Source organism: Ptychodera flava, chromosome 18 (genome assembly GCF_041260155.1).
Source record: "Ptychodera flava strain L36383 chromosome 18, AS_Pfla_20210202, whole genome shotgun sequence".
Classification (NCBI taxonomy): domain Eukaryota; kingdom Metazoa; phylum Hemichordata; class Enteropneusta; family Ptychoderidae; genus Ptychodera; species Ptychodera flava.
This window is the reverse complement of record NC_091945.1, coordinates 28,688,667-28,715,640: the sequence shown is the minus strand read 5'-3', so window position 1 is coordinate 28,715,640 and position 26,974 is coordinate 28,688,667. Positions and strand designations below refer to the sequence as shown.

The window sequence follows — 26,974 nt, the reverse complement described above, 5'->3', positions numbered from 1 at the left end:
TGTAACACATACAGTATGAATAAAATTGTAACGAAACAACTCACAAATCAATAGTACCGCATGTATATCATGACTAGTTGACTAAAATGTTGCGAAGTTTGGGTTGACTACGCGCAATGTGTGCCTACAGATAACTCCGTGCAGTGACAGCCATGTCATCGTCAACACTGAATTGAATTGAAGGATCGTAGTGACGGTGAAACTAAGCAAAACGGCAAACTTTCCTTTTTGACTTTGGCTGCTCCACCAATATGGGGGGAACCACCCCTACAAACAACATTCTAAGTGCAAGTAAAGCTATGAAATGGAAAGAAAAATTATGATCAATGTAGGAAAGTCGACCGTGAATTTGGAAAGGAAGGTAGCGGCATGCATGGTCAAAAGCATACGCATGGCATTTTTTAGAACGTAGAGCGAGTAAGGCACTCCTGAATAGCGAAAATGTTCGTGGTGTATTGCTGCCAACAAGAAAATACCTTTACTGGCGTTAGAAACTTGTGTGAATTGGCTTCCTTAAATATAAATTCGCGACAATTTTCAGTGTATCACGGACCATGGTGTATTGTGACGTGACATCGTATACAGACTTTCAGAGAAGCGCTCGCTCGTCCGTCTAGTTGGCCTAGTTCCGCGTTCACATCGTGCAAATAAATACGCAAAGTCTTGTCGCGATATTTGAGCATTTAACTTGATCTTCAGTGAAACAAAAAGATGTTTCTCCATATCAAAAGGGTATATATTTGATATTTTACGGTTCTGTTCTAGACGTGAACATTTGGATTTATGATCCGTGATTTCCGCGATCCATGGCATGATTGAAGCTGGCTGTGAATACACACTGACGTCTTTGATGATGACCCCTGACCCAAGCGCCATTGATACGCTGTGCGCTGTCCGAGCTTCGCTTGCTAAACTTCAAGCGTAAAGCAAATGTATTGGAAGTCTAAAAAATGCACATATTTCTCAAGTCTGAGAGTATTTTACTTTCAAACTGCTACGAGAATGGATATCTGATTCGTTTGAAAAACTAGTATGCTGAACCAGGTTTCGTGCCGTTGTCTGTAGCGATAATGTACAGTATCGCACGATAGCGATTCCATGGTTTACTGAATATAGTTGCATACGCCTAACTTTGGACAAGTGTCGCTTGGAATTCGGACAAATTTATGTTGTATGTGTGACTGATGTTGACACCTTGTAATCTGAACCATAAACTGGTGTTACTTTTAGTATCCATAGTAGCACTAACAGGGTTTATTTCCGTCATTCTTACGGAAAATGCAGACAAATATTTATTTTTGCATATTAATGAAAAGAAATGACGTCATTTGTGATCAGTGGTATCGGCTTGGCTAATTGAATATCTGGTTTGGCGAATAATTTTTTAGGACTTCTAGCCAAATTTGCTACAAGATTTTGGAACCCAGGGGAAACACTGGGGCTCTCTATGTATCTGTAATACTTCTTTTGAAATATTTAGAGGACATGAAGCTCCTGTCCAGATAGATTTGCAGGTTCAGATGGCACTGGAAAGTAGCTTGCGTAGATTGTGTAATCAACATTCTTAATCCATCATCAAATATCAGGTCACATGAGGAGCAGTGAGTACTGCATGTACAGTGTCCTGTCAAAGAATTGCCATCTGAAAAAGAATGGCATGAAATGATGTTTCTAAGGTTACCTTGCTTCAATTTGTGTTGCCATGACTCCAAATTGTATCCCGTAAGTTATGTAGATTGTGTGTTCACATTGCACATATGTTTGAATAGAAATTATCTCTGAAAATATTTTTTTATCAGGTTATCTCCAGCTATGTAGTCTACATCTTAAGTACATGTACTTCTGATAAAATCTCACAGGATCAGAAGCGATGGAAAAGTATGTACATAGTGTGAGCTGTAACGCTTACCAAGTGCTCTCTGAAAACAATGTAAAATGTGCTGTGGACTAAAATTGTAATGCGGGGAAAAGTATTGCTGAGAAAGAGTGAGTTGAGGAGGTTGAAAGTTGGTTGATATATTGAGTTTTTGCCAGTTTTTATTGGTGAAGGCAGCCTGAATGCGGGGTAACTCTTAGTCTAGTGGAACAAAATTGCATTGCTCCATGTTCACTTCAGTCACATTTGCATGATCATCAAATACATGTGTTGCTCATGGTCAGAATAATGCTTTATAACTTACTGCATAAAGGAACAATACAATATCCATAACTTTTGACAACATTCCAATTGTAATTGTTCTAGAAAACATTGATTACATTTTTTTTTTCTGCCCCCTGGTATGTTGAAATAACAAGTACCTCACAAACACAGTGCAATGTTTATACACAATAGGCAATGTTATTTTTAAAACAATTATAGCCTAGAATAAAAAATTCAATTGTCAACAGTAACAATGGATGTCAAGAGCCATTTATAACTGGAATATAAGCAGTGTGCGCTCTAAGGGGAGGTGAAAAAATTATATAATACCTCAGAATAAGAAATTATATTTGGGAACAGAACAAAGGTTGTTTACAGTACATCTCTAGTTTGAGCTTTTATGGCTAATGTTGTCCAGCAGCAGTTTTCAGTAACTGAAGTGCTTTTTTAAATTTCGTAACATTTTTGCCATTTGAATCACATAGATTATATACAACATTGCCCTATGTGGACAATGATTTCTTTGTTACTAAATCTAGATCATGAGATGTAAACTGTTAAATGTGAAAATTGAACTCAAAAAAGCAAAGGATGATAAGACATCTAGTAAAGGATAGACCAAATGATCTAGCAGATTGTAATTGTCCAGAAAATCTCAGAGTCTTTAGTTTTCATGTTTTGCGGTACAGTACTATCAAATAAAAACTAGAGAAAGTTTGTTGACAAGCGGAACACATACAGATTGCTTTTTCACCTTCCAGCTTTTGACTTTCATTTTCTCAGAGTGGACAGAGCATGTGTTCCCTTGCCAGAATTATGTACTTTTCCCAGTTTCCATTCATATATTCCGTAGAAATTATTGAAAATGCTCAGTTTCAAAAAAAAATTCTCTTGTGCAATCAAATCCTATTAGTAATAGCCCCTAAATTTTTTGGCTTGAAATGTCGTCAGCACCAATATGAACAACAGAGCAGTATATTGCCCAATGATTTTTAAAACTTCGATGCAGTACAGCATCTTCATTAGTGTATGCTGCTTCAAAATTTGTATGCTGCTTCAATATTTGTATGCTGCTTCAAGATTTGTATTCTGCTTCAAAATTTGTATGCTGCTTCAAAATTTGTATGCTGCTTCAAAATTTGTATCCTGCTTCAAGATTTGTATTCTGCTTCAAGATTTTTATCTTTTTTAAACATCTTGCAGTGCACAGAGTGTTTCCAGAGTGAAAGTGGCACACAGGGTTTGCAATTTCTTGTTTTGCTAGCATTTTCTGAAAGATGATCTACTAGCTTAATTTTCTACGTCAGTGATGAATGTGATCTTACACTTTTTTACACTACCGGTACAGTAGTCTTGTTGAGCCCTGAACTTTTCCCAATCAAGATTGAAGGTTGTTCAGTCCCTGCTAGGCAATGTCCAAAAGATGGACTTATACTAGCCTAGATTGCTTTACCGTCCGCTTGCCTCTGTACCTCCGTCCGTACGGAGGCAAGCGGACGGTAAAGCAATCTAGGCTAGACTTATACTGACTCGAACTTGATATACAACATATTAGTGTCTGTCCGACAGTCTGGAGCCACTTCTCAGACATGGCTCAACTATTTTTTTCCAATGCGTACATTGAACAACAACTTACATAAGCATGTCAATTTATTTGATGGTGTCTCATCGCTGCCAGGAGATCATCTGAATCGCAAATTTTCATGTCCAGAGCAATTACTCAAACGTGCCCAGATACATGCACAGCTATACATTCATGGTAGTAGAGCTGTTGAATTTTTTTGTTTCGTTTCAGTTTTTTTATGTTCATTGCAATTACTTAGATTAGATGTGGCGTAGTGAAACATGCGGACTTCATTAGTGGTTTTGTCACACAGCGTAACACAAGTTGCAGTCAAAGGAATTTGCTTTGCAAATTTGACCCTGCTGATGTACTTTTGACTATGTCAATGGCATTCTGTTGGAAAAAGGTGTCGGCTGAAGGATTGGAAATTGTCTCTACTTCTCCAATACCCTTTATATAGATATACCAGTATGTCGCAATTGCATTTCACAGATGCAGGATATAGTCTGACACAAGCAAAGTTTATTTAAAATTCAGAACTGCTGAAGGTATTACAACAGAGATCACCGTCAATGATTCATAAAAATGCAAAGATGTTATTATTCATCTGTTTCAATTAACAACAGCTGAAAGTTCTGTATTTTTAATAGGACGAAAGGTTCTGTAGTGTTAGCCAAAATAATGTACCATACCTTTCACTTCACATGAAATAAGCAAATTAAATTAGTAAAACACAAAAGTATACTTTTGAACCTGTGAAGTTTATATGGGTAATATGTTCATTCTGATCAGATGTCTATTGTGTAAAGATTATCTCATTTTCTCATCGTAGGCATGGTCTGTATTGTCAGGGTAGGAATAGTCTGAATTTCATAACAGCGGATTTTGTTATTGACTTTTTCAAAAATCCCTGTAACAAACACGAACTACTGGTATTAAATTACTGTGAGCATATTGTATTTGTATGAATGTGTGGAACTAGATATGTTATTAAATTTGATGGTTAGGACCAAAACTGAAAACTAACCTGCCTATCTGTTAGCAGTATTGGCTTCTATGTTGCTTGTTTTTCTTGTTACACTTGACAGACACTCTTTACATTTCTGGGATGGGAATAATTATGTACATCTGATATACTAACTTGTGGATACTCTTTGGTGTTTAAAAATAGTTGGCTGCAGAGCTATGCTCTACATGTATCTATCGGCTAGCACGTAGGGTACGTGCCACGGTGTGGGAGTGCAGTCCTACACACAAGTCCTACCCATGCCTTTTTCTTATGTGTAGGATTGTACTCGCACACTACTGCACTCACCCTATGTGTTTATCCATAAGTACTTGCAGAGTCAAACTGGGCAGCCCAGAGTATATGAACACCAGTGCAGTGTGTACCAGTCAGTTTTACAGAGATGACCTGCAAAACTATCTCCATACCAGAAATGTAACAAGTGCCTGTGTATAGCTACAGTTTGCTACCTTTACTTGAAGGTGTGATAGAAAGCTTATAGACCCATACAGAATGCCTGTTCTTCACTCATACTTGTGGCTTGCCAGGTTTCAAACATGCCTGGCCCTTGGTCATGTTGTCATGCACTAATTGCTAATCAAGTATCTTTGTGGGTACCTCTTGTCTTTTTAATCACAACATCAACGTGACTATAGGTGCAGCTCCTTGTCAAAGCGAATATGCCACAAACCACTTCCAGCTAATGCTTACTATTCAAGTCTTCTCCGGCAACACGAACATAACCATACTGTCTTTTGAACGACAGATACAAATAAGTGTTTGGGTGAAGCCTTGGAGAAACTTTCTTTTCAAAAGCTGAGGCACTTCAAATCCATGGTGAATTCACAATAATAATGAATATATTGGCCGTCTTTTAACCCTTTAACCCCCATTTTTGTCGATGGAGGCTCCTTTTTTCACTGAAAGCCATGGGGCTATACCATAATAAGGTGCTGTAAAGGTTAACTGACTGAAAGCCCTCTTAGAAAGCCCTCTCTGAACGATGGTAGGCTATCGTTACATCTATGTCTGGGGGCTAAAGTTTGTGTGTGATATAGAAAGATGTTTAAAAATTTACTTTTCTCAAAGAAAACATTAGAGTGAAACTGATCTGTCAGTGGCAGTTTGTTGGATGTTAGGGATGGGTCCATTGAATGGGATGTATATAACCCCTTCCAAATATATAGTATCCTTATGTCAAATCAGTAGTAAGCAGTAGTGAGCCAAAACTATATGCATTGTCACTCACTTTGCTTGGTCTGCTATAGTAGCTTTGGATCTGTGAAATCATGTTTTACTGGATTTGTTTTTAGGGCCTTCAAACATTCAAGTTTTTGTTAAAATTCACGTTGTGGAACATGTTTTGCTTCACTAGTTTTAACCAACTTGACATGATGGTGAAATATGGACTTGGCAGGAAAAGTGTTAACGTAGTACTTGCATCAGAATTGGAAGACTTAAACTTTGCACAAACTTTCCATTAGAAAATATACTATTCCCTTCCGAAATCAAGAATAAAAATCAGGGGTCACTGTGCAAACTTTGGTACGAGAGAAACAAACCACCAAGTGTTTTCCAATACATGTATTTGAAATCAAAATGGCTACCATCCCTGTGTTAACTCTTTTGGGAAATATTGCATTTTTAACTTTCACAAAAATAAGCCAGTGAAAACTTTATTCACTCCATGCATGAACTTAATCCTCTTTCTCCCAAGTTGTATGTATTTCTATGGTTTGTTATTGGAGCCTGGTAAAAAGAGGATTCAAAAGGACCCCCAAAAGTGATAGACAAATACAGTCTCAAGAGTCAGAATTTCTGTCCCCGAGGCACATTTTACCTTTAAGTTTTATTTCTCGTTATATGTGATGAGAAATATTGACTGAGATTTGACAAGATTCAATTCAAGTACAAACATGTTGGTTATGCACTTTGGCCATCCCTCTGTTATGTTGGCCGTTCGTGTGTAAATAACACAAAAAGCAATTTATGTAAAATTTATGAAGAAAAAAATGTGCAAGTTATGCCAATTTTCCATCCACTGCATGAAATTGGGCTGATCGCAAATGACGTCACTGTTCTCTCTCATTAATATGCATAAATAAACATTTGTCCGCATTTTCCGCATAAACGACGAAAATAAAACCTGAGAGTGTTAGAATGGCTATTTAGCGTCACACTTATTCGTATGAATTGATGACTGAGACTGCAAGCTGCAACAACAGCCGCGCATACAACGACAAAATTTGTCCGAATTTCAGCATATTTGTCCAAAAGTCGCCGCGTGCAGCTATATTTAGTAACAAACCTGAGATCGCCATCAACGCTATTGGGAAACTGTAAAGAACACTGATTAGACAATCTACTGTGGGTTTTTGCATAAGCTGACAGTGTGATATAACCTGAAAAGCAACAAATCTTCACAGACATTAACCCCCCCCCCCCCCCATCTATGAAATAAAGTATAGCATGTGTGCTTATTTTCATTCCTCGGTAAGACATCAGCAGCTTTTAACCCCACCAACCTCTACTGTTGACACAGAGGTCCTGTGACCCATGTAAAAGTACAACCACAACATTGCCAAGAATGGGGTTTAACCAAATGCCACTGGTGAAAATGGTGGAGGACATTCAAATGATTAAAGCAACAGACTTACATGTAATGGATTCTAGATTGTAAATTTGTATTGTCCACATACCAGAGGCAACCCGCATTCTCCCATTCTTTTCAGTCGGTTTTACATCAACAGTGAATACAGTTACATCCATGCACAAGTTGAAGTTCAAAGCTTTTGTTTGAACTTTCAGTTTGGAAACCTGCAATAGTGGGCAAGAGAAGCTATTTTGTTGCAGGACAAACAAATTGTTGTATCTTGTTTCCTCATTTGACCATTGTTGCAAAAATATTGATTCATTCTTTATCATCAGATTTCACAAGCTTCAATATCTTACACATAGGCGGAACTAGAGATTCGCCGTAACTATTTTAACATAGAGTTCTATTCTGCAATTCTGCATATTGTTCTTTCTGATCTCAATACTCTTCTTTGCTTTCTTTGCATCTAATATTTCTTTGTATCCTTTCATGTTTTTCAGACATCCTGACAGCGGAGAAGGTGGTGTGCACTTACTACAACAATGAGAAAAACAACATCACTGGCATGAATTCTATCGAAGAATGGGGTGAGATCGACGAAGCCAACGGAACCATCGTCTGTGCTGAAGATGGAGACAAGTATTGCTTCACGGCTTGGGAAGAAGTCAACGAAGGGCAAATAATCATATCCAAACAGGGTGAGTATCATTACGTCATTGGCTGTTAGGTATCACATGATTTACTCTAAGCCATGTCATTGATCAATAGATCTCCACAATCTTTTTTTCACGAGTTTATCACAACATGCAAGGCTCTGTCAGTGTTCAGCATCTACTTGGTACCTCAAACTGAAAATATGGCTTGCTGGAGATAAGAAATGAAGACAGTTCATCAGGTCATCACCTGGTCTTGAACCCAGCTTTCAGCTGAAACAGCGCCAGTAATATTGATGAGGAGTGGAGACTAGCTTTGTCAAGCTCTACTCTAGTCAGGCTCAGTGGGTGATGGCTCATTCTATTACATTTCATCCAAAATGTATTGATTTATGTACGATGATTGTATCTTACCAAATGAGGCCCAGATGCATCAACTATCATGTGCCCTATGTGTTTTGTAATGGAAGTCTGAAACTTCAGTCATATCATTCCCTTTTAGAATCAAGAATAGAAGTTAGGGGCCACCATGCAAAATGTGGTACTAGAGAAACAGATCACCTAACATTTGCTGACCCTTGAAATTCAACATGGCTGCCATCCCTGTGTTAACTCTATGTGAAATAAACAACAATTTTTTGGTTTTCACAAAGATAAAAATAAGCCCTTGAAAACCTTGGTTCAAAATTAGTCACCATATGTGGAAGACCAAAACAATACAGTACTGTACAAGTTTGAGAGTCCAAATATCTGTCCTGCAGGGACAGCCCAACTTTAATCATGTGCCACTAAAGCAAAAAAGTTCTCTGTGATACAAGAACATATCTACTGGTATAGGGCTGACCTAAGGAAATTTCTGAAAATGCCTCGAGTGACTCAAAGGTATAAGAAATGTACATCTTCACTTGGAGAAAATACTGGTTGTCAGTTGTTATGGGACTGACAAACCAACAGCACATACCCATATCATGTTGTTTTTCAAAAAAAAAGGACTTGATTAATTATCAGTGAACATGTAGAATTACATCACTTCTACTAGTTATCAGCTAAATGACATCATGGCTTCTGTGTACTATGACCTGATTATTATTTGCTTTAAGTATTTTGTGGTATGGTGACAGTGGTTGGTATGCCTACAAACTAACAACACTGCACTGTACAGTACATCATGCTGTTTTTTAGCTCATATTTGGTATGTATATAAATACCAAAAAGAGCTTATATGATGAGTTGGTGGCGCCTGTATGTCTGTATGTATGTATGTGGGTATGTATGTGCAGATGTATGTTTTAATAGAGGACCTGATAATTATCACAGCACAGCACAGTCGTTTGTGTATTTGTCATTCTCCTACCTTGTTAGCTCCGCTGTCAGCGACGCGGAGCTTATCAAATAGGTTGATTTTCCGTCGTCGTCCGTCGTCGTCCGTCGTCGTCGTCCGTCGTCGTCCGTCAACAATTGCCTTCTCCTCTGAAACCGCAAGTCCAATTGCTTTGAAATTTTATATGCAGTTCACTTAAGGTGACCTCACTTCAGTTTGTTCAAATCGTGGTGAAATTTGCATATTTGTATTTTTGGGGCATTTTTTGGTGTTTTTGGTAAAAAAATCTTCTTCTCTGAAACTGCTTGTCCGATTGCTTTGAAATTTGATATGCAGTTTGCTTAGGGTGACTTCAGTCAGATTTGTTCAAATCGTGGCGAAATTTGCATATTTGTATTTTACAGGCAATTTTTGTCATTTCTGGTAAAAAAATCCTTAAAAATCTTCTTCTTCAAAACTGCCAGTCAGATAGCTTTGATATTTGGTACATAGGTCCCTAGGGATGATCTATTTCAGATTTGTTCAAATTGTGCAGAAATATGCAAATTTGCATTTTTAAGGCAATTTTTGCCATTTTTGGTCAAAAAATTTATTTCTCAAAAAGTACTGGTCTGACAGTTTTGAAATTTGGTATACAGTTTTCTATCGATGAATTTAGTAATATGTATTGAATTTTTGATGAAATCTGTAATTTTGTATTTTTGGGGCAATTTTTGCCATTTTTGGTCAAAAAATGTGTATTTCCAAAACTACTCATCCGATAGCTTTGAAATTTGGTATACAGGTTCCTACAGATTAACTAAATGATAGTTATTGAAATTATGATGAAATCTACAATTTTGTAATTTTGGGGTAATTTTTGCCATTTTTGGTCAAAAAATGTGTATTTCCAAAACTACTCATCCGATAGCTTTGAAATTTGGTGTACAGGTTCCTACAGCTGAACTAAATGATAATTATTGAAATTATGATGAAATCTGCAATTTTGTAATTTTGGGGCAATTTTTGCAATTTTTGGTCAAAACATGTGTTTCTCAAAAAGTACAGGTCTGATAGCTTTGAAATTTGGTATACAGGTTTCTACAGATGAGCTAAGTAATATATATTGAATTTCTGATGAAATCTGTAATTTTGTATTTTTGGGGCAATTTTTGCCATTTTTGGTCAAAAAATGTGTTTATTCAAAACTACTCATCTGATAGCTTTGAAATTTGGTATACAGGTTTCCATAGATGAACTAAATGATATTTATTGAAATAATGATGAAATCTGCAATTTTGAATTTTTGGGGCAATTTTTCCTATTTTTGGTCAAAAAATGCGTTTCTCAAAAGTACTTGTCTAACACTTTCAACTGCTTTGAAATTTGGTATACAGGTTTCTATAGCTGAACTAAATTTGATCTTTTGAAATTATGATGAAATCTGCAATTTTTACTTTTGGGGGCAATTGTTGCCATTTTTGGTCAAAAAATTTATTCTCAAAAACTACTCATCAGATAGCTTTGGTTGACATGTTCTTAGGGATGATCCTATGTGATACATTCAAAGTATGATGAAATCTTCAATTGCGTATTTTTGCAGCTTATTTTAGCCACTTTTTTCTGGCCACTGCATCGAGCTATCAAAGATTTCCACCCTTCTTCATCAACATGTGTCAAAAATAGTTATTCTCTACATAAACACAGCGGAGCTATATCGGCCGCTAGGTCGCTTGTTACTGTTCAGTATATCATTTATGATAGCCAAAGTAATGTATCCAACCAGTAGCTCATAAGACTTTGGACAAAGATAGATATACCAATTCTTTTCACCAGACAAAATCTTCAAGAAAAACATATCATATCACCTACTTGTGAGAAAAGAAACATTGCTGTGATTACAGTTTTACATAGCAGAAGCTTGTCCTGACTTCTCCGTGTGGCAATAAATACTGAAATTTTCAACAACCTGAGGGAAAGCCCTTGCGCCATGACTGAAATGTACAAGTGAATTAAACCTGTTTCTCCTGTGATCTTTGCTGATATAATCACTGTCTGAAAGTCCACCAGGATTATATGTACGGTAAGACCCTTGTTTGTTGAGTAGAAATTGTTGAAAAAGTGTAGTGACATTTTCATCAGTGGGGCCAAAGGCTCCCCATTGGCCTCATTGTACCTTTGATAGTCACTGGACAATAGCACAGAGCATTCAACAATACGTCTGATAGCTTTTCACTCATGGAGTATACATGCGTAATTAAATCTATACGGCTTAACAAAGATCTGTTTTCTGCTCTTAGGGTAATAGCTCCTGATTGCAGAGTCTTAGTTAATATTCATAGTTATATTCATAATTTTTTGCAAAAGGTGAACTTTCATGAACTCTGAAAATTAAGCCCGAAATATGAGTGAAGTGATACCACTCTACCTCCAAAGCAGCTTGGAACAGTAGCTTTCTACTCCTGAACACTCTGTACCTAGGGTAGTTCGCCAGCCATGTATGAACTTATTTCCCTTCAAAGGTGATTGAGTCACCTATGATTTTATAAAATCCTCATCCCATACAGGACAAGATTCCCTCAACTTGCTGTGTTCATAAATTGTCAGATATCCATCACTCTCACAAACACATCTCTGCGCTGCTAACAGGCTTTATTACTGGAAATTAACATTTAGCATCATAGATCTCATTCTCAAAGTTCAGAAGCACAAGATGGAGTGCAGGAGGTATACATGTAGGAGACACGTAGGCAGTGGGAGAGAGATCTTGCTGTTGTACATTATTGTATGGATTACTGTTTGAATTCTGTGGCAGGTACTTTTTATCACGTGGAAGGTTATATAGGAACAGACCAACACTGTAAAATATATTGATTTGACATGTTTCTCTATTGATGTATTACTGTTTATGTATGGATTACTATTTGATTTAATCTGTAGAAGATCATGTGGAAGGTTGTGTAGGAACAAACGAACGAACACCATATAAAATCCTATTCTAATGTGACGATATCATAATAACAAACTACCGGTATACTGCTTTTGTTTGAATTTTGACTGGCGTCAAAATATTTATCCATGAAAATGAGGTATTTATAATATAATCTCTGTACAGTTGCCTAGTCAGGAGAGATTTTATCAATAATTTGTATACTCAGTAATGCAAGATGTTTCTTTTCAAGTAAATATCCTTCAGTAGAAGCCACTTTACAGGTACTAGCACAATCAATAGATGTAAGCTCTTTATGTTCGAGACATTTCATCTATGGACTGGATATTTGTCTTCACAGGTGGTTCAAATTAAAAGTTCAATTTTGTGTGTAGTAACCCTGTCACGGGACTTACTTCCTGTGCAATACACAATCAATAAATCTAGATGATAGTCATCAGAATGAAATAGAAGTTGAAAATTGTTTTGGAAAAGGAATTTCAAAATGATAGATTTTGCAATTATCGCATAGTATTATAGTAAATATCGCAAACTATTTTGTGTGTCAACATGAAGCCTACAGCACAAACAAAATGTAATATCTTTTTAAATTTAGAAATATAGAAATGTAATGTAGTGTATATGAGTGTATGAGAATACAAGCAAGAGTAATGGTGTTCAACCCCATGAAGGCCTCCCCAAGTGGAATGAGTCATTCTACAGTTGTAACCATCTTTCCCGTGTAAATTTGTCCTGTTCACCAGTGTCAGGTTGAGTCAGACGTTCTTTGAGATGACAGAGAACACAATGTCAACTTGCACAAACAGATAGATCATCTGGAGAAAAATGAGAGCACTTGGAATCAAACACTGTCACCAGTACTGACATGGTATTGATTTCCACTGAGAATTGTAATGAGACTCAAGTTGCAGTTATTGGATTTTTTTCCTATTGAACAAAAATCAGCCATTTTGAATTATAAATGATGTGTACATGTAGATGATAATCAGGAAAAAGTAATATTCAATTACAATAATCGTGCAGTTTGTTGTATTTAAACTAGACAGCATTTGCGTGTTGATGTATATTCTTTGTATGTCAGTATGTCTGTGACTGCCAACCAGATTTACTGATGTTTCGCCAACGGTTAGGGAGGGATACAGGGAGATATTGTTGTAGTGTCCCCTGTACATGTAGTGTATTACTGCATCTTAAGTAATGTGTATGTACTGTGGGCAACATACTAGGTAAAATGTGCCAGGGATGATAATACCAAAAGAAGTAAACTGTCTATGTTGCATAAACTTGAATATTGAATGGTGACTGGGTTTTTGGGTAGGCGGTTAAAATCAAAAACAGACCCGGTTCGCTTTATTCATTTTAGTGATGAGAAAGCATGTATCGGCAGACAGTACCACAGTCACCTGTGGTCTATTCCACTCTGCATCTGTGTGCCCCATAGACTTGTATACATATGCCTGAGAAGAAGAAAGTCAGGAAACCAAATGACTATTTCGTATAGGGATTATGCCTCCATTTCATCTTTGACGTTCGATTTTACTGTGAAAATTAGCAAGTTCATCTATCATGTAACCGTCGATCGTTCTGTATCATTCTCAAAATTCATACCTGATTTGTTGCAAAAACACTCATTTCATGTGATTTTCAGCTGAATTCGATGGACACATCGCTAACACATGGTCACGACATGGTTTACACATGCCATACACATAGAAAATCACTGACAGGTGTGACTTCATGATAGAACATTGCAAAGGGAAGAAATTTTTTGAGAAAAAGTGTGTTGTTCTTGAAACAGAAAAAAATACATGCACAGACACAAACCAGGAGAGTAACTAACTTTGGCCCCTACATAGGGCAAAACTTTGCACATATACATAATTTTACACGTCCTGATATGTACAATTCTGATCAGTTAGGGGAAAGCTTTGATATTGAAGAGTATATCAAAGTAACAGCAAAACTTCGTGTCTCGAAGTTTCATGCTCATCTCATAGTATATATATCAACGGATAGGAAATTGTAAGAATATTAGTACAGCTCCATGTCAAGCAATTAACAGGTGTTCTACGTTTAATATGTAAATTAAAGGGCATTCAATGTACCTGACAAGAGGTGTATATAAGTTGTGGTATTTTAATGCTTTGTGTCAAAATACTGAACTGTGTTGCCATATCGTGATCAAAAGACAATTGCAAAGGCAGCATAAAGGCAAATTAAGAAAGGGCACACAGTTTTTTTGTCTGAGATTATCAGATTTCTGGTATGAAAGTACCAGTAATTAGACTGTCTGCAGTCTGAGCTGAATAATTAAATTTCATAGAAAATGTAAAAGTCCGATGGCCAAGGCATTTAGAATCGACATTTTATGTGTATTATGATTTGCTCCTCATACGGTATACCTTAAACTCATTTCATCAGGAAATTTCCTGGAAAATTGAGTCTTGAAAGGCACGATTGAAGCCTGTCTGCAGTCTCAAGTAATATTAGTCTTAGGACTCTGGTGCAAAGTAAAACCACAAATATTTGTAGTAATCTTGATTGGCTGACAAATGCATGAAAAATTAAGCTTTCCTTGGATCAAAACCAATGAGAGTAACAAGTGCAAGATTAAAATTGATTGCCCCAGGACAGAGACAAAGTCTGGTTTGCTGTAATCCCCTAGTTTACATTATCTCCTTACTGTAACAAACTCACACAAAACTTGTGAAGAGTTGTGCAAGGTCATCTTGTTATTGTCATTCAATGAGAGTGCTCCATTCTGTCAGGAATTAATGAAACTGAAGATATTGTACTGTTGGCCATTTTATCCGTCATTGAATTTGTTTACAAAGTTGGCGAAAGGGTATCAGAGTGAAGAGAGAAAGTAGTCCCGGCAAGCTGACTGTGGAAATGATCTGTGAAACAGCCTTTACAGTAAACATGTTAAAAAAGTACATGTACACCATAGATAGGCAACATCAAAAAAGCTAGAGAGATGAATGTTTTGTTGAAGTGCAAAAAGTTTCATTGTCAATGATATCAAAGTATACCGTCATCAGAAATATTCTGAAAGGGAATTCTGAATGGTAGAATTGATCAATACGTTCAATTTTAGGCTACAGTACAATGATTTCCATTACAACAATCATAACCACATACTTCAATACATATGATGGCAGATTGTGCTGTAGTGAATAGCAAAGGAAGGGAATTGTAAAGCTGTCAAGAAAGTAATCTTTTATTGCAGTGTTTGTGCAGGAAAATTTCTTGGACCTAAATTATGTCCTTTTCTGAAGCATCATATACCGGTATATGGGAAAACCTCAGAAAAATATGACATGTTCCACTCCAGATTTATTTGTTTTCTCTATTACATAGTTAAATAATTTTACAGTTGCAAAAGGTAAATTTTAATTTTCACTGCTGTACCTGTTTGGACAATTCCTATGATTGGCGATGTTATATTTGGTGATGTTGACGTAAAATAATAGACAGGTATTGTCAAGTTTGTTGTATGATGTTGATTTACTGTTACTTTCTCTGAAAAGTATATCCTGCAAAACCGAACGTTTTACAGTACTGGTCTGCAGCTGATATTTTAGGCAGAGATTACTCCCTTTCGTGTCGGCTTCCCTTGTGTAAAGAATCCTTTGGAAGGCTTTTTCATGACAAAAATCTCTCATGGTGCCAAGATCATATGATCATATATGTTTATTCAATGATATATGATATTGTCTGATGTGATAAGACGTAATATCGTATCCTACATCAGTTACTTTTAATGCAGAGGGATCAGAGGGGAGCCAGGGAAAGACAAACAAACAAATAAAAATAAATAAATAAATAAACAACATAAAACAAACATATAAATAAGCATACATGTACTAATACATATTATTATTTATTTGTTTGTTTGTTTTTTTGTTTGTCTTTCCCTGGCTGCCCTGTGGAGGGACTTGTAAAGACACTGGAGGTGGATAAATGTTACTTGGTTCACCTTTGTCCAAGTATTTTCATTTTATTTTAGTAGTTCCCCCTGGTTTGTCATCCAAGTCACATGTACCAGTATATGGATAACAGAAAATGTTGCCATGGTTCTCATGGATTTTGGTAGATTTGCAAACCCTAGGCAAATTTTGCTGCATTTTTTTAAACAACGATTTGGGATAATAGAATCAGATCAGTTGTTTTCTTAGCAAGGACAGTCGATCATGCTCATAAAATTTGCCATCATATTTCATTCATAACGAATGAAAAAAGTCGGGCATATTATCTACTCATAAAGTTTACGGAGATGTTTCAATTTCCATAATCAATTGAGCACCAAATTTAGATACAAGTTTTCATTTGTAAAGGTCCGATCTGTGTAGAGCGTTATGAGTGTGGTTGTAGAATCAAGGTATTGTGTAATTATGTGCTTTTATACTTTCCAATCCCTTTAATTGAAGCCATGCTGGCATTTTCACTTCTCATTTGAAGTTACCAGCTGTGCCATATACTATTGTCATTTGTGCCTGGATTCTACTGCAGGCTGCATTTCATGAGGAATTCTGATTAACATAAAAAGAAAATAGCATGAAATACAACCAGGGGAAACTAATCAGTGTTATTATGCTGGTGCCATGTCCCAGGAAATAATATTTTTAATGACTACTAACTCCACGGACTTATCAGTATTGCTGCCAACCATTAACATTTTATGCCCTTCTCCTTCTCATTATGTATTGAGTTCATTTCAAATTATGGTACTACTTTTCCCGTTGTGGACTTGAATTCAGCTTATGATCAACAGTACACAAGAGTTATTCACTAATAATGAGTGTTTTATTGGCCTCTCAGAAATGACATTCTATGTATACATAGTGCTACTTTCTACATGCAAATACATAGATACAGTATTAGTCTTTTCTGTAACAATACATGTATGATTAAATATTTTTAATTTTTGAAGGAGTTTACTGGCACAATTGGTTGGCCTCTTTTTCTTTGGATAGTGCAAGATGTTATTAGGAATGATTGTATTCTGTACAGATTTCCAGATTTATCAGATCAGCATGCCACACACATAGCAATCCTTTTTCAAGTATTAAATTCCATGCAGTCTCTCTTGTCTCTTCAACATCATCACTGAAGAACAGATTTCCCATGATCCCTTGTATGGTATCTTTGTACAGATTCCTAAACCCCTTTCACTGGGTTTGAACAAATTTCTCTTCTATTTCACGTAGTTTTCACATAAATTTCCCAATTTCCAACCTTTTTCTTGTAGTTTCCATTTAAATTCCCTGATTCCCAAACCCTTTCACAGAGTTTCCACATAAATACCCAATGTCCAACCCCCTTCACAGAGTTTCCACATAAATTACCAAACTTTCAACCCCTTTCACATAATTTCCGGATTCCCAACCCTTTGCAAATAGCTTCCACATAAATTTCCCTATTCCCAACCCTTTTGATAGTTTTCCACATAAATTACCAAACTTTCAACCCCTTTTATGGATTTTCCACATAAAGTCCCCAATTCCCAACCCCTTTCACATAGATTCCACACAGATTTCCAGATCCCATTTTCTCTTTCATATACTGTGACACAGGCTTCAGATAGATTCCCAGGTTTTCCGTACTCTTTGGAGGTACATGTAGGCTTCATGATACACTGTAGATCTAGACCAAAAGATTCAGTCATGGATGGGTCCCTGCCATTAGAGTTGGTGGAGACCCATATATGACGAAATCTTTTAGAGCTAATCTAGAGCTAATAAAGGTTCTATTCTAAACCCTTTTCATTTTAGCTTAAATACTGATGTCTTGACTTGAACATTGACACCCACTTACGTTCCTCAACCTGCTTCAAATCTTCATTTATAGAAATTCCAGATTATCATTTACACCAAGCGCCATACAGATTCCTCAGTCTCTTTCAGGACACTGTTCAGTGCAGATTTCTAATCTTTTCTACAAAAATGGTTTTCACATGCTGTAGTCTATTAACCACAGAGAAGAACTCATGGCACTATTGGTGCAAATGTATATGAGTTTTGGTTGCAATGTGTAAATCAAACATTTGTTGTGGGAACTACGGTACTCTGTTAATGTGACATGGTAAGGTTAATATCCTTACATTTTACGTATTATCTTCACAACTTTAAAGATTTTTTCTCTGATTTCACATATTCTCCAGGTTGTTGGCTACATGCAGGAGCCAATGGAGACTACAAATCGCAGCCCTGTGCCCAATCTGAGTGTGTGACTACACGTAGCCCATCACTAGCACAGAACAAGACGGTCAAGTTTTGCTGCTGCCTTGGAAACTTATGCAACAAGAACTTTTCGGATGAGTATGTGCCAACACCAGAACCAGACCCACCAACTCAAGGTAAATGTTAACAGTCCGGGTCAGCTCCAAAATTGGAGACTCATTATGATAATGTATTCCGGCATTCAGCCAATCATCGACCAGATTACATCATTAATAAAGTACAGGTCACGCTGGGTCACAAATTACCCACCAAGTGTGATCGGCAGTTTTGGGCCGCTTATTAAGCCCCTGTCTTGTGAATTTCGACGAATTTCGACAGTCAACATAATCCACGTGTTCTGCAGAAGGTCATGTCCAACAAGGAGTCCGATTAGTAACAAATATTCGAAATATTGACGATTCATTTCTACCCCCAGTTTATCGATTTCGCTCAAGTACCGAGAATCATTTTGTGGATGTTCGTCATCTCTATTAGAAATACTGTTATAAAGGTTATTTGTGTAGGTACGCGTATAACATTTTGCAAGAAAGAAGAGCAATGTCAGAGCTTTAAAACGATACCTGTTTTGTAGTTGTCAACGCGACTAAAAATGGTACGCGATTTTGAAAATGTGTTGACAGAGTGGCCACACAACTGTTCCCCATACGGTAGAATTTGTATCGCTGCCATCTCCGATACAAATGGGGTATTCTGAACGATCTGTGTAGGTACACAATTTATATTTCGCAGGACTTCAAGCCAGAGTCTAGGAATCACAGCGTATATGGTTGGGTTTGGTTGTCTTAGCCAGAATAAAACTGGTACGCGATTTTGAAATTGTGTTTTGACAGAGTGGCCACACAACTGTTCGACATTATGACAGAATACGGCGCGGGAGTTCGACACACTATGGCGTACGTAACGAAGGACGCATGTGGAGGTTGCCAGGAAATACAATTTTTACTGATGGCGCGCTGGCCGCTGATTGGCTAATGAGAGGGGGAATATTATGGTATAGCGTCTCCAATTTTGGAGCTGACCCGGACTGGTTAATATCACCTGATTGGTTTAACTAGTGTCATATGACATGATCCTCTTATGTCATTGGTTAAAATTGATTTTGAAATTACTGTTACAGCAAAGTGTGAAAATCCACAATATACTGTACATGTATTGGTATAGTTAGGGAATGTTTTGCCACACAAGAGTCTTCACATCTCTGAATGTGAGAAGACTTTCTGTCTTTTAAGTGTATGAGACATGATTTGAAAAGAGTATTCTGGTCCATTGCAGTTTTTCATCCATGAATTATGAATTATGTATATGTCCTTATGATCTGGGATTTCCCTTTTGAAAGGAAGTGCCATTTAATTCTGCCTGCTTGAAGCCTTCTCATTTGCATCAAGACTTTAGGACTTGACATTTCAGCTTTCACTTTAAGCTATGAGGACGTGACACTTTGCTTGCTTTGTACAAAGTTGACAAGAAACATGTGAAGCAAAATCATAGTGTCTGACAGCTGAGATGGTAATGTGTAGGGTTGCATGTGAAATTAAATAAGTCCTGGGCAGTCTCCAACTGTAGTATCACTAGAAGAACTCAAGCTTTTGGAAAAATTGTTAACCATTTAAAGGTGAATAAATTCTCTGTCTAAATTTATGCTGGGTTATTTAGGCCAGATAAATTTCACATACCGGTAGTTTCAATTTACAGTGAACATGTGCAGTTGTTGCAATTTGCGGCAACCAACAGAAGTTATCACAGCTATGCTATCATTGCTGTTTTCAATGCTTGTTGCATTTTAATCAGAGATCACAAACACAAAATGCAGATAGATTTTTTTCTGCTTGCTCACCAATAAAATTCACTTCAATTCTACAATGTGTATGATTAAGTTGGTTGCTCACCTGTGCTTTACTTCAAAACATTCTATAACATAACAAAGTAAAACTTTCAAAGGGCATTTCACAAGTAACAACGCTAATTTTACTGTTGCTGTAGACTTAAATTGTCATGATCCACCAAGCCTACTACATGACTAGTAAAGTGTCCAGTTCCTCAAGTATGACTACCATGAAAACTGGCATTTTTGGAAATCAAACCACAAATTATCATAGACAAAACGTCTTACAGTCAGATCCTAAATTGTTCGATATATTTTTCCTTCTTTTGTAAAGTTCAGATTGAAATTTAGGTAGAGTAATTATGTTTTGTGACACCATTTCTAAACTTGGTGTAGTCCATTTGTCATTTTGAAAGTGACGTAAAATAATATTTGAAACAATTGAAAATTTGCTATCAATGGGAAGAGATTTTCAACTGTATGTCATTGATACATGACGTCGTTGTTTCATTTATACACTGATTCCAAGACAAATAATGCTCTCCACCATGTGTGCTGCACTAAAATTAATAATAATCTATAACAGCACAATAACAGCGCACATGTGTGCCCCTGAAGTCTTACATGTTTTTGATGTGATAATATTGAACCTTGGAAAAACGTAATGTGACTTTCCAAATTTCCTACAGCCAAATGACTGAAAGTTTAATGTAACATTTACTAGTAAATAATTGCGTAAAGATGATCCATTAAGTTTCACAAAACTGTATATTATCTATGTATTCAGGTTTTCATGACATGACGTGAGTCACCTTGCTTTTTCTTCGTCTTCAAGTGAAAGGGCAGTACAAGTAGAAGTGAATCATGTTCATATAAAACTTGGGGATGAACATATCTGTATACCAGTATTTTCTCTCCCTCTCCCCCTCATTTTGCAACCCTGTTTGCTTTTTTAAGTACTTCATCGAAATTTTTTTGTTGCACAGCAATAAGTTTGTTGAAGGGAGATGGTTGTCCAGCCAGGTTAATTCAGTAAGTATGAAACGACGCAGATTCCACAGTCTACACACAGGTGACTCATGCTGGTACACATTCTCTGAGCAGCCAGGTGTAATGTAAGCGTGTACTTTAAGACGTTCTTGCTTTGGTATTATTCAAGCAAAAAACTTCAGAGGTGCCCTGTTTTAACCCTGTACTATGAGTCATCGCATTTTGTGTCTGCTAATAATATGTGAGATAAACCAATAACTGAGGCCCTTGCCTTTTTTCCCCCTCCTGATGTGGAAGATTTTGTTTCTATTCCAACTCAAAGGGCTTTGCAATGCAGGTTGAGTGAGTGTGTTCTGTCATGTTTTACTTACCAAATGCAAGTTTTGTGTGAATTACTTGTTATTGGAATAGAGTTTATTCTGTGGAAAGGGATGGTACTTTTGACGACACAAAGAAGATAGTAGATACAATGCATGTGAATATACACATGTGAGAGTGTAACTCCTTTTCAAAATTATATATTGTTCTAATTTACAGAGTTTGCCGTTCAGTTTTGGACTTTAACATATTCAGTCTTGCCTTCACTGCAAAGAATAGCTTTGTAATATAATATAATATGATATGATATCAATGATAAATGAAATATGATATATCATACCAGTATACTGATTGCACAAATACAGCGATCTGAAAAGAACCGTGGTATATTTGCAATATGCCACAGCTTGCACATGTGCAAGCTCACAGCTTGAGCAAAAATCCTTTGTTTGACGTTCCATGCTATCGCTCGTGCATGTGTGTCGTGAACTGGTCAAAATCTCGTGGTATACCATTGCTGGGTGTGCTTTATTGCTGAAATGTAGTATGATGTAATATAATATATGATATGATTTAATGTTACATAATGTAATATGATCGTCTCACATTATACCATATCACATATATCATATATCATATCATATCATATCATATCATATCATATATCATATCATATCATGTAATGTAATGTAATGTATGCAACGTAATGAAGTGAAATGAAATGAAAAGGTTATTCACTGCAGTGCAGGATGTTACGACTGTTTTTCACCACAAGTGCTAATATTTTACTAATCAACCAACTGTAGGTTACAAAATTTGAACAGAGAGTATTGCATTCTTAGCCAGTACGCTGATGTATGTAGACAAACCATCCCAGAATACTAAGCTTGCCTTTGGTTACAGAAGCTAAACCAAAGAAAACTAAAGGTCAGGGGTAACGAAAGCTACAGAAATAAATGCTATGATATTTCTACTTCAGTAAAATTCCTGCCACACACAAGTTACTATGGTTTCATAATCAATTACACAATTTTGAAAGGTGTGCATGTGATTTAGTAGATTCCTAGTGAACTTTAGACATTGTGCTTTTGACGCAGTCAAGACTGTAATTCCATAAAGGCTGTACTGTGTCTACTACTGTGCTACAAAAGTATGAGTCACCATTTAATCCATGCAGAACATTCTGGGGCCATGAAAAGAAACTCAGTTACTATGGTTATTTTTTGTCTGGCCATTCAGGCGTCAAGATTCTGTCATTTTCTGAGAAAATTGTACTGGCTTTGAGGGAAAAGCAACAGCAAAATTTCATTTGGAGGTTTTTTAGAGGCATAGAAAGTGAACAAAGATGACAAATCTCTCTTTACAAAAGATTTCTATGCCTCATAAAGTATTTTTCTTGATAAATTTGAATTATAATGTCAAAATAATTAATGGGCTACATCGTACATGTAGTTACAATGTTCATTCTTTTGATGGAGTGGAATTCTATTAGAAGAATGGCTTCAGAGCTTTAGTTAACAATTATTTCTTGTTGTAGTTGTTCATCAGATATGGCCAGTGCCCTAGAAACACTATTTTTTGAACTAGTTCAGAGATTTTTTATACATTTTGATACACATGTTGATTGGTCATAAGGGTAACAGCTAGGGTATGTATAACCCTAAGGTCAATATAGTCGATAGTCGCCAAAAATAGTCTGTTTCACAAGGCTGTATGCTGAAGGAAAGAGATGTTTTTGGTGATTTTCAAGCCTTATGGAAACAAACATATGCTGTTACCTGAATATTGCCAGCAAGTATGTGTTTGCAACACACTTGATCCAAATTTTCTCACCAGAAAATCAAGAAATTTGTCAGCCATCACTCGTTTGAGACGTACTACATTACCATCTTACCCTCCTGTAAGGGGAGAACCATTTGCTTTCTGGGGGGGGGGTATGGAGGAAGAGGGTATGGGAGCAAATTTTTTTTTTCCTGTCAGAGTGACAGCAATTTTTTTTTTTCTACTGTCAGACCTGCATCAATTTTTTTTTTCTCAAATGGAGTAGCAGTGCAAATTTTTTTTTTTATTGGTCATCAAGTTTGTAATGCGTTGTATATAAGGGAGCCGTCATTATTGACGGCCTGAAACTCCGAAATTTCGAGTGACCCTCCCCCCTTCACCAACCATGATGAATTTGAGTAACCTTCCTCTCTAACTCTGAAATTTTGACCATTCTCCACTTAGAAAAGTTAAATACCAATACATGTAATTGTAAAATTTACAAAATACAGCAACAGTAAAGACCCTTCAAATCCTGATGTACCCTGCTAGACTATCATCAGCTCTCATGATGGTTCAAAAAAGGTGAACACATCAAAATGAAATTCAAAGTCACAATAAAATAAAGATATAAAAGATCACGCAGTATCTAATCATATAGTATATTGTTTAATTTTGATGGATATTATGACAGGGTTTTCACTAGGATATCTGACCGGGCAGAATTTGAAAGTACAGGGGGAGAACATGAGAGAGGCTTAGGGGGAAAGTGTCACAGGGGCTTTCCCCTATCTTGCATGGAAATTTTTAAGATATTGATGTGTGCAATGGTGCAGTCTGGTGCAATCTGAGAGTTTTTTTAATTTGTTCACTAAGTGAAACTGTTAGAATACCCCAAGGGGGAGAGCACGAGAGGGGGTTCCCCCTCTCGTATTGGAAATTTTGAGAAATTGATGTGTTTAATGGTGCAATCTGAGTGCAATCTGAGAGGAGTTTCAGTTTATTTTGCACTCGGTAAAACTGTTTGAAAATGACATTGAACACTGATATTTTTTACATTTTTTGCATGATCAGTTTTTGAGTCACAATATTCAACAACCAAACAATGGCAATACAATTTGTGAAAGACAGTTCTGTTTGCCAGAGACTGAAGACAAATAAATATACAGGAACGGAAAATCTGTGACCTTCTCGTGTCATTTCTCCAGCTGCCAGCTTCTAATGAAAAGCCTGAATATGGTATGTTTGCGATCCGGTGTTTGTGGTCAGAAAAACAAGGCTCACACATTGTATTTCATTATATTTTGTTTTTCCTCAATTTTTCATTGTCAAGGTACATCTTTCTAACAAATTTATATTGAGAAAATAATATATTGGTTTTAACACTAGTTTATCGACTCCTGTCTTGTGTTTTAAATTTTCACAATTTACAGAAGTCACATAGTCCCCTTTAGATAGTGCCTATGCCATTGAGATATTGCAACAGAAATCCTGAAATGATTTCTTGGGTCAGAAAATAGAAGGAAAACATTGAGTATACTGAGGTGTAAAGTAGACCTATGGAGTGCATGCTTATATCATAAGTGCTGGGAAAAGAAACATAAGAATTGCTTGTGGTAAAACATTTGCGCCGCCTATGGCGGCGCGCTGGCAAAGAATACATGAGAATAAGGTTTCCAAATTTTGCTTATTTCTGGTGCATTGTGACAATTTTTTTTTCTCTTCTGTCTGTTATGACAATTTTTTTTTTCTCAGGCCATGACAGGATCAATTTTTTTTTTCTTCTCTCTCACCTGGTGACAAATTTTTTTTTCTCAAAATCCTCCATATCCCCCCCCCCAGAAATCAAATGGTTCTCCCCTAAGTTGTAAGTTTTCAGTAATGTACACATATAGATGGCGCTAATATATTTATTGAGTTTTTTGTTGATTTTTCGTATTGGATATCATCAAACTCTTGCTTTCCTGATTCAGGGAAGATTAGATCACATGTAAAATGTAGAGAGCTACCATTGAATTACTTGTTATTGACAGTGCTAATGCAGAGAGAGGGTGTAAACATGATACTGTAATTACAAAGGTATGTGATGAAGCTAGATACTGGCTAATTGATCTCCTCAGGAATAAACAGCGGCACTTCGGACTAGATATTTTCTTTTCCTGTAAAGGACACCCCACAAGCAGCCAACTTTTCATTTTCAGGACCGTGTCTTTCCATGGTTTGTAAAGCAGTGCGTTATCTGCTTCCTGGGGGCACCATCTCTTTGAGTTTCTCTCATGCGTGCAGCAGATGGGTTTTTGACCCAAAAACCCCCCCAGAACCTTGAAAATTGTAACAGGGCTCTGTACTTCAATGATGCTGTATTACATTATGTAATGAATTGCCCAGCACTAATGTACGTGTTCACTCTCCTAACTGTAGGGTGTCTATGATCTTTGATCACTTTAATTTTATTGGCAAGGTCAAAGCATTTGGACCAACCACAATACCTGTAGTGGTACGTGTATATAGTTTTCATAGCCATTAAGAAATATTAAAAAAAATCAATAAATGCAAATGATAACAGCCCCTCGCTGGCTACTCCAGCTCACTGTGCCAGGCTACACCAGCCACAGTGCATAGCCAGCAAGAGGCTATGCAAGAGAACAGCTTTTTGCATGTACCAGCACTAAAATCACACATACCATGTGACCATAAATTGACGAATACTAGGTGCATTTGAAGCATTCAACTGCTGTGTGCTAATTTCTGATTCTTATGCTGATAGATACAGGCGTCTTGCAAGTATCTGCTGAGACGGTTTCCAAGTAACCATCGCTAAGCTTCTAAATTTTACATGCTGTTTTATCAACCCTTCCCCATGTGTGTGCATCTTACATGTAAATTAATTATGGTAGCTTGCTTGTCCTTTCCATTAGCAGGGAGATAAGTATTTGCTGCCTCTGGCAGACTGCATGTTAGTCAGACTCTTTTGTGAAATGTATTTTTAAAAAAGGCAGTCAGCAAGGAAAGAATATCTTCTCTCTGGTTACATTTGATGGGTTATCTAGATATATCAAAGCGGTGATGTTTTGAAGGAATCACAGAATTTGTTTGTAGCACTTCCCAAGCTGTTTACCCTTATTACTTGTATCCGTGCATGTTTCTGTATATGCACATGTTTGAGGCAATGGCGACTTACTAGTCCATTGGGCTGGACGACTTAGGGAGTTGCATGGCACAATAATAGATAAATCACAACAACTACTACTACTACTACTACTACTACTACTACTACTCCCATCCCACCACCGCCACCACCAAATACTGCCAGTTTTACATCTTTGTTGTCCATGGAAACCTCTTGAAAATTGTAATTATGTATAGTTTGCATTAGTACATGTATGCTGTACAGATCCAGCTATTGTACCACCAAGACTGAAGTGGAGAAAAACTAACATACTTATTTGCTACTAAAGGATGTAGTTGAAAAAGCTATTCCATAGCAGAGTTATTCATTTACAAACCGGTATTTGTTTTCCAATTTGGTGTTATTTGCGTACTTAGAATAAACAATTGTCAACACCTGTAAATCCAAAGGATTTCAGAGCCTTTCTTTATTGACTTGAACAACATGCAGGTCATGACCCCTG

The 26,974-nt window shown here is 36.8% G+C and overlaps 1 protein-coding gene across 2 annotated transcripts in view; it reads left to right on the top strand.

The window, feature by feature from the left end:
- LOC139117307 (bone morphogenetic protein receptor type-2-like) overlaps window positions 1-26,974 on the top strand; it is a 102,461-nt gene that overhangs the window by 61,296 nt on the left and 14,191 nt on the right. For both annotated transcript variants that reach the window (XM_070680296.1, XM_070680297.1), the window contains exons 2-3: window positions 7,807-8,004; window positions 18,373-18,567. In XM_070680296.1, the coding sequence (XP_070536397.1) occupies window positions 7,807-8,004; window positions 18,373-18,567 (393 nt within the window). The remainder of the gene's footprint in view (window positions 1-7,806; window positions 8,005-18,372; window positions 18,568-26,974) is intronic.